Here is a 9,880-nt window from a genome sequence, read left to right on the forward strand (position 1 = left end):
GAGCATCGATACGTGAAACACATTGTGAACTCTGTCAAGATCAGGCGGTAGGGCTAATCTGTAGGCTCGATCACCAACTCTGTCCAAAATCTCAAATGGACCAATAAACCTCGGACTCAACTTGCCCTTCTTGCCAAATCTCATCACACCCTTGAGAGGTGCAATCTTCAGAAACACGTGATCGCCAACCTCGAACTGCAAAGGCCTACGACGAACATCTGCATAGCTCTTCTGTCTCGATTGCGCAGTCTTCATCCTCTCTCTGATCACAGCAACAACATTGGCCGTCTGCTGGACCAACTCTGGTCCCAACATCTTCCTCTCACCAACCTCATCCCAATACAAGGGCGATCTGCACTTCCTACCATAAAGTTCCTCATACGGTACCATGCCAATCGTCGCCTGGTAGCTATTGTTGTACGTGAACTCCACAAGTGGCAATTTAGAATCCCAGCTACCAGAATAATCAATAGTACAAGCTCTGAGCATATCCTCAAGAATCTGAATGACTCTCTCTGACTGACCGTCGCTCTGAGGGTGATAAACTGTACTGAATGCTAACCGTGATCCCATAGCTCTGTGCATACTCTTCCAAAACTCGGAGGTAAATCTAGGATCACGATCAGACACGATCGACACAGGGACACCATGAAGTCTAACAATCTCTGCAATATAATTCTCGGCATACTGATTCATGGAGTACGTCGTCTTGACTGGGAGAAAGTGCGCTGACTTGGTCAACCGATCAACAATGACCCAAATGGAATTATAACCTTTCTGCACTCTGGGAAGACCAGTCACGAAATCCATCGTAATGTGCTCCCACTTCCACTGAGGAATCGGCAAAGATAGCAATGTCCCAGCAGGTCTCTGATGCTCAATCTTCACCTGCTGACAAGTAAGGCACTGAGAAATAAACAAAGCAATATCTTTCTTCATACCTGGCCACCAGTAGAGTCGACGAAGAACTTGATACATCTTCGTACTGCCTGGATGAATAGAATATGGCGCGGTATGAGCCTCTGTCAGAATGTCTCGTCGAATATCATCGCCAATAGGAACACAAATACGGCCTCTGAAAGTCACCAAACCATCACCATTCGAACCAAACTCTGAGTTACCCCTCTCTTCAGCTCTAGCTCTCAACTCTGACAACTGCAAATCAGTCGCCTGCTCTCTACGGATCATGTCCGTCAAAGTAGTCCGAATGACCAACGCTGAAAGGCGAGCAATGGTTCCCGGAACTACCAAAGAAATATCCTCTCGCTGCAAATCCATCAACAATGGCCTCTGAATCAAAGAACTCAAAGAAGCACTCGATTTGCGACTCAACGCATCTGCCACAACGTTCGCCTTCCCTGGGTGGTAACTGATAGTCACATCATAATCTTTGACAAGCTCTAACCACCTCCTCTGTCGCATATTGAGCTCTTTCTGAGAGTACAGATACTTCAAACTCTTGTGGTCTGTGAAGATCTCACACTTTTCGCCATACAAGTAATGTCTCCAAATCTTCAGGGCGAAAACCACAGCTGCTAGCTCCAAATCGTGCGTCGGATAATTCCTCTCGTAATCCTTCAACTGGCGAGAAGCATAGGCAATGACCTTACCTCGCTGCATCAGCACTGCACCAAGGCCTCTCTTCGACGCATCGGTATAGACAACAAAATCCTCAGAACCACTGGGCAATGAAAGAACAGGAGCTGTCGTCAATCTATCCTTCAGCTCTTGGAATGCACTCTGGCAATCGATGGACCACTCAAACTTCACAGTCTTCCTCGTCAGATTGGACAATGGCAGGGCAATCTTGGAAAAATCTGAAATGAAACGACGATAATAACCCGTCAAACCAAGGAAACTGCGTACCTCTGAAACAGTAGTAGGAATAGGCCAATTCTGAATCGCCTCTATCTTCAATGGATCAACAGCAATGCCATCCCTCGAAACAACATGGCCTAGGAAAGAAATCTGATCCAGCCAAAACTCACACTTCTTCAGCTTGGCAAACAACCTTTCCTCTCGCAACAACTGAAGAACCACTCTGAGATGCTCTGCATGAAGCTCTCTGGTCTTGGAATAGATCAAGATATCGTCGATAAAGACAATGACGAAGCTATCCAGATAAGGCTTGAACACACGGTTCATCAGATCCATAAAGACTGAAGGGGCATTGGTCAGACCAAAAGACATAACCATAAACTCATAGTGACCGTACCTGGTCCGGAACGCTGTCTTAGGGATATCAGACTCCCTAACCTTCAACTGATAGTAGCCAGACCGAAGATCAATCTTCGAAAAGACAGTGACACCATGGAGCTGGTCAAATAGGTCGTCAATCCGTGGCAACGGATACTTGTTCTGGACAGTCACTTTGTTGAGCTCTCTGTAGTCGATACACAGACGCAAAGAACCATCCTTCTTCTTGACAAAAAGGACCGGAGCTCCCCAAGGCGAATAACTCGGTCGAATGAAACCCTTGTCCACTAGATCCTGCAATTGCGCCTTCAACTCCTTCATCTCGGTAGGGGCCATCCTGTACGGAGCCTTAGAAATAGGAACCGTACCTGGAGCTAAATCGATCGAAAACTCAACATCCCTATCCGGCGGCAAACCCGGAACATCATCCTCAAACACATCAGCAAACTCCCTCACAACATCGATATCATCAATATTCAACTTAATCAGTCTATCCACATCCACAATAGAAGCCATAAACACATCACAACCTCTACACATCAACTTCTCAGCCTCAAGACAAGAAATAAAAGGAAGGACCAGCGAAAGTACCTGTGCTGGCGAGAACTCCTCCCTGGCCATCATCTGCAAAAGTCACCTTCCCTTGGCTAGCTCCTCGTGGACAATCTCTGGCAACGTGGCCTGCCGTGCCACAACGATAGCAAGAATGAGTGCCAAATCTGCACTCTCCTCGATGATGCTTGCCACACTTAGGACACAGTGGCTTCTCGGGATCAACTGGAACTGACGGTGGTCTAGGACTCGACTCCATCTTGCCCTTGCCCTTGAAACGATCCCTGCCCCTCTGATTCGAGCCTTGGCCTCTCTGAGCAACAGCTTGGTGACTCTCCTGCCTCTCTCTAGTGATGTCCTTCTCGTCTTGCTCGGCCAACAAAGCTTTGGACACGATCTCCTTGAAAGTCACGGCCTTGGACATGCTGATATCACGACGAATCTCAGCTCTAAGGCCTCGAATGAAATGAGCGCCTTTGTCTTTGTCATTGGAAGCAATGTAAGGAGCAAACAAGCAACCCTCCTCAAACTTCAGAATATACTCACCAACATCCAAGCTCCCCTGTCGAAGCTCCAAGAACTCCGTAACCTTCCTCGCTCGAAGTGCGTCGGGAAAATACTTGTCATAGAACAAGTCTGTGAACTCTGACCACTTCAATGTCGCAACATCAACTCCAACTTTCGTCGCATTCCACCAAATGCGGGCAGCCTTAACCAACATGAAAACGGCACAGCTGATCCTGTCTTTGTCCTCGTACTGGAGGTGATCGAAGATCGCCTCTAAAGCCTTGACCCACTCGACAACAACTAAAGGATCGGTGCTACCTGCGAATTCCGGTGGATCCATTCTCTTGAAAGCAGAAAAGACGGCATCAGTGCCAACAGCCTGAGCAACTGGAACTCTACCTTGGCCTCTACCCTGTCCTGTTCCTTGCAATCGAAGCAGCTGCTGAATCTGCTCACTATGGACCTTGGCCTGCTCCTTAAGCAACTTGCCGAACTCATCGACAACTCTAGAGGAAGAACTATCCTCACCCTCTACTGCTTTCCTCTTAGGTGGCATACTCTACAATTGCTCACAAGACACCAATCAATAGATAACAATGAATAAATAGATGCAAAGAAAACATACCCGGACAGTTGAAAGTAGACGAAGTCATATGCATTGGTTCGAAGAACACCGCTCTGATACCACTAAATGTGACACCCTGACCCGTAACGATAAAAATACAGCGGAATTTAAAATTTTCTTTCAAATGGAAGGAGTTTCAAAATACATTTCATAAAATGTTTACAAAATAATACATGATCATTCAAATGATATACAAAATGCAAAACAATCATTCATATGATCATGTCCCAAATGATAACAAAAACATCATCCTTCCAATCTTCGTATGCATATGACCTCTGACCACAGTCAACGTCCTGGTCTGTCGCTCTTATCTGCATCACATGAAAATAACTGAAATGAGTATAAAAAAACTCAGCAAGTGGAACTCTACATAGCAATGATACATAGTATACTCTGTAAAACATGACTTGAAATCATAAATACCATCAACTCTGAAACATGAATACTGTAGCAATAACTGTAGCAATAACATAGCAATAGATAGCAATACGATGGTATTTCTCTTTTCTCTGGTTGGATTGATATCAATAGTATCTCTGACTGTGGTTGCAAATATCCCATCGATATAAATCGATAACTGTGAGAGATAAAAGCCTATGGTTGTTGATCAACTAATTGCATGCAATGCTCTGACTATGATTCAATCAATCCAATAAAAACATTTGAATTCTCAATAGCATTTAAACAATCACTTTGGAAACTATATCTTTTCTCTTGTATTCCCTTTTTCAATAAATGAGACATACAATGCCTCCAATAGATAATCAATGGAATCAATACATAACAATTGATCAATTGAAGGGAATAACACTTTGAAACCTTTGAAATACAATACATATAACATCATGTGAGCAAAGGGATGAAATTCCACTTACAACCAATAGAACACCTCCAAACTATACTCTTGGTACACCACCTACAACAATAATCCATAAATAATACCAAAATCAACTCTATATCCAAAAATACAAGTCAAATAATCCATTAAACCAACCAATACATCAACCTATAGCATCTCATTACCAAAAACCATGATAGAACTCAACCAAAAACTTACCTAAGCTTCCTAGCACCAAGGAGAACCTCGATCTCAAGTCGAAAATCGAACTAGATCCACGAATCGAAGATAGGAAGCAAAAGAAAATGGAGAAAACCCTTGGAAGAAGAGAGAAATCTCGAAAATGAGAGAAAGATAAGGATAAGGTATGGCCAACAACTCCAAAAAGTAACTTAAAAACTCGCCCATACCTAGACCGCGGGTGCGTCAACACAAGGGCCGCGGGTGCGCTGAGCTCACGCCAATCCACAAAAATCCTGAATCACGAACACCGCGGGTGCGGCACTGTAAGCACCGCGGGTGCGGTGCACACCGTGGGTGCGGTCCTTGCACTACCGCGGGTGCGGTGATGTTACGGCCTCCCAAAACCAAAATCATGAACAGTACACCGCGGGGGCACTCCTCTAAGAGCGCGGGTGCACTCTTGCTACGGCAATGAACAAAACCAACGCAACTAAAATCGATCCGAAACTCTGAAACGAACAACCAACAACAACTAACACCTCAAGAACAATAATAACCAATAATACTATGGCCCAAAACACAACTCTAAACATCTAATCACATAACCCAAATAACAAACGGAACTTAAATCGTACCGTACACCGGGCTCGGCTATTACACTAATCTATTTGATTAGCAGATATGCCTCCCAGACGAATCCCAGAACAGGGAAGTACATCAAATCCTCCAATGGATGTCACACCGACTCCAATGGAAACGTTACTGAAACGATTTCAGTCATTTCATCCGCCAACTTTGAAAGGAACAGAGAACGCTGTGGAATGCGAGAGTTGGCTTGATGATATTGAAATGCTGTTTGAATCATTGGAGTATACAGATGAACGGCGAATTCGATTGATTGGACACCAATTACACGATGTAGCAAAGAACTGGTGGATTACGATAAAGAGGGCCTTGGAGCATAGAGGTACGACTATTACCTCGAATGTTTTTTAGAACTGAATTTTACCAACGATTCTTTCTTGTGTCGTACCGAAAGGACAAAGGGGTGGAGTTTGCCAATTTAAAGTAGGGGCAGATGAACATAGAAGAGTACGTGTCAAAGTTCGTCACCTTGTTGAAATTTGCTCCACATGTGGCTCACAGCGAGGAAGCTACTGCTGACCAGTTCATCAATGGCTTGAACCCATAGATTTTCACATTGGTGAACACAGGGCGACCGAATAATTTTACTGACGCCCTGAACAGAGCTAAGGGAGCAGAAGTCGGTATGATGAGACAGAAAAGGGCTTCATTTGTGCCTCCAGCACCGAGACCACAACAACCACCTCCCAGATTTGAGGGTGGCAGCAGCAGTGGAGGGAAGAAGGAATTTTTGAAAGCCAAAGGAAAGCAATTTAAGAAATCGGGCAGCAGTTCTTCCAGCTCCGGTGGGTCCAGACAGAGCCAAAGTTACACTGGAATTTATTGTAGGACTTGCGGAGGAAGACATGCAACTGAGTAATGCCAGGGAGTGACTGCTAGTTGCAACATCTGTAAACAGCCGGGACACTTTGCTAAAGTGTGTCCACAGAGAGGTTCTCAAAGATCTCATGGAACCGAGTCATCGGGATCAGCAGCACAGACTGAGAGACGATCAGCTGCTGTTCACACATTCCAGCCAGCGCCAGCTCAGTCACAGCAGAGGCCAGGAGGTAGCCAGACTGTTAGCCAGCCTCCTAGACAGCAGGCCAGAATATTCGCTTTGACAGAGGAGCAGGCCCAGGAAGCACCAGATGACGTTGTTGCAGGTAACTGTTCTTTATGTGGTTACTCTGCTTATGTATTGATTGATACCGGTGCTTCATATACATTTATTTCTGAACGATTTGCATTAAGTCATGCATTGCCTGTAGAGTCTTTAGCTACTGTAGTGTCTGTCTCTTTGCCTTTGGGGACAGTTTTGATATCCGTAAATTCTGTAAAACATTGTGTACAACAGTATGACGGGCATGAGATTGAATTAGAATTCATCGTACTTGGGTTGTCCGATTTTGATTGTATTATCGGTATTGATATGCTGACTAAGTACAGAGCGATTGTTGATTGTTTCCACAAGATAGTGAGATTCAGACCAGATATGGCTAAAGAGTGGAAAATTTACGGTAAGGGTTCTAGATCAAGAATTCCTTTAATATCCGTATTATCTATGACTCGATTGTTATAGAAAGGAGCAGAGGGGTTCCTTGTATATTCGGTAGATTTACTGAAGTCGAGTCCATCATTGGCTGATTTGCCAGTGGTACGTGAGTTTGCTGACGTCTTTTCAGATGAGATCCCGGGATTACCTCCAGTTAGAGAGATAGACTTCAGCATTGAATTGATGTCAGGTACAGTGCCGATCTCTAGAGCTCCGTACAGAATGGCACCAGTTGAATGGAAAGAATTGAAGAATCAGCTGGAAGACTTACTGGCCAAGGGGTACATCAGACCGAGTGTTTCTCCTTGGGGTGCTCCAGTACTGTTCGTAAGGAAGAAAGACGGTTCGATGAGAATCTACATCGACTATCGACAACTGAACAAGGCAATGATAAAGAATGAATATCCTTTGCCTCGTATTGATGATTTATTCGATCAGTTGCAGGGTTCTTCAGTATATTCTAAAATTGATTTAAGATCAGGATATCATCAGCTGAGAGTCAGAGATTCTGATATCTCAAAGACAGTATTCGGAACCAGGTATGGACACTATGAATTTATTGTCATGCCATTTGGTTTGACGAATGCTCCCGCTGTGTTTATGGGATTGATGAACCGTATCTTTCAGAAATATCTCGATGATTTTGTGATTAATTTCATCGATGATATTTTGATTTATTCAAAGAATATGAGTGAGCATGCTGAGCATTTAAGAACTGTGTTGCGAATTTTAAGGGCTGAGAAGTTATATGCTAAACTGTCAAAATGTGAGTTTTGGTTAAGACAGGTAGTATTTCTGGGTCATATTATATCCGGAGACAGGATATCAGTGGATCCCAGTAAAGTGGAAGCACTGATTTCTTGGCCAAGACCGACGTCCGTGCCCGAAATTCGCAGTTTCATGGGTTTAGCGAGATATTACCGTCGTTTCATTAAAGATTTCTCGAGTATAGCTAAACCAGTTACTTAGCTGACTCAGAAGAATGCTCCATTTGTTTGGTCTGAATAATGCGAGACCAGTTTTCTGGAGCTGAAAAAGAGATTGACCAGTGCTCCGGTATTGACTATCCCATCCGGTACTGGTGATTTTGTGGTTTATTTCGACGCTTCTCACAGAGGGTTGGAATGTGTTCTGATGCAGCGAGGGCATGTTATTGCTTATGCCTCAAGACATCTTAAACCATATGAAACCCGTTATCCAATTCATGATCTTGAATTGGCAGCCATTGTCTTTGTATTAAAGATATGGCGACACTACCTTTACGGGGAGAAGTTTGAGATATATTCTGATCATAAGAGTTTGAAATATCTGTTTTCACAGTCTGAATTGAATATGAGACAACGAAGATGGCTTGATTTGCTTAAAGATTTTGATTGTGAAATCAAATATTATCCAGGAAAATCTAATGCAGCAGCTGATGCACTAAGTCGAAAGGCATGTTCTTTATCCTTGTCGACGATCGGTATTTCAAATTTGATAGAAAACTGCTGTTTATCTGGATTAGCATTTGAAACAGATTATAAACCATTGAGACTTTATACGGTGCAAGTAGAACCCGAGCTGATCTTAAGAATTAAGGCAGCTCAGAAAGTTGATCAGAATGTACAGAAATCAGTGTCAATGGTCAGGATTGGACATCGATCGGAGTATCAGGTACGTGATAACGTCTTGTATGAGAATAATCGTCTGGTTGTGCCAAATATTTCAGATTTGAAACGACAGATATTGTCAGAAGCGCACAACAGTCGATTTATTATTCATCCTGGTGGCAGAAAGATGTATAATGATTTGAAAAGACAGTTCTAGTGGCAAGATGCATTGCCACTTTGTGAATTTTCGTACAACAACAGCTATCAGACGAGTATTGAGATGGCACCATTTGAAGCGTTGTACGGAAAGAAGTGTCCATCCCCTCTCTATTGGGATGATATATCTAAAGTACCTGAAATTGGACCTGACATGATCAGAGATATGACAGACAAAGTAAAGCTAATTCGAAAGAAAATAAAGGCAGCGCAAGACAGACATGCCAAATATGCCAATGTGCGACGTAGAGCGTTGGTATTTGAGGTAGGAGATCGAGTATTTCTAAAGATTTCACCTTTCAGAGGAGTTGTCAGATTTGGCAAGAAAGGGAAACTGTCTCCACGATACATTGGGCCTTATGAAATTCTCGAGAAGATAGGAGATCGTGCCTATCGACTCGCTTTACCGCCTTCATTATCTGGGATACATGATGTCTTTCATGTATCGTTATTAATGTAAGGTCCAAAATTAGACGACGTAATCCAACTGCATGCGAATCTAGGAAATAATGAAAAATGAGTAATTAATTGATTTTAATTGCTAATTAATTATGTGACATACTTGGTTATTTGCTAAATGAGATTTTATTGTCATCATGCATAAAAAGGTATTTTTAGGAATATTCAAGCGACGATCGAGGAACGGGAACCGAGGGCTGAAAAATGTAAAATATTTTTATTAAATAATTATTTTTAATTATTTAAAAGATGGTCGATGCTTTTTAGTATTTTTGTGAAATTAAGGGTTTTGTGGTGATTTTATACGCCGAGGCATAATTTTATCGGTGTTGGTTTTCAACTAAAATACGAGCTTTTTGGCAACCCGGCTAATAAATTCAAATACTTAATTAAAGAAAAAGTTTGGTATTATTTTATTTAAATCCTAATTTAACTAATGGGCTTAATTTCATGGCTTAATAGGCCTAAAGCCTACTTAGGGATTTAATTAGTATTTAAAGTGTAAAAAATTACAAAACCTAGTCTAATTTGCA

At 42.7% G+C, this 9,880-nt stretch overlaps 1 protein-coding gene across 1 annotated transcript in view; it reads right to left on the reverse strand.

Moving 5' to 3' along the window:
• LOC140835776 (uncharacterized) overlaps positions 1-9,044 on the reverse strand; it is a 28,450-nt gene extending 19,406 nt beyond the window's left edge. The window contains exon 1 of the mRNA XM_073201186.1: positions 9,026-9,044. Within this exon, the coding sequence (XP_073057287.1) occupies positions 9,026-9,044 (19 nt within the window). The remainder of the gene's footprint in view (positions 1-9,025) is intronic.
• Between the last annotated feature and the right edge of the window lie 836 nt (positions 9,045-9,880).

This window comes from Primulina eburnea, chromosome 7 (genome assembly GCF_022965805.1).
Source record: "Primulina eburnea isolate SZY01 chromosome 7, ASM2296580v1, whole genome shotgun sequence".
Taxonomy (NCBI): domain Eukaryota; kingdom Viridiplantae; phylum Streptophyta; class Magnoliopsida; order Lamiales; family Gesneriaceae; genus Primulina; species Primulina eburnea.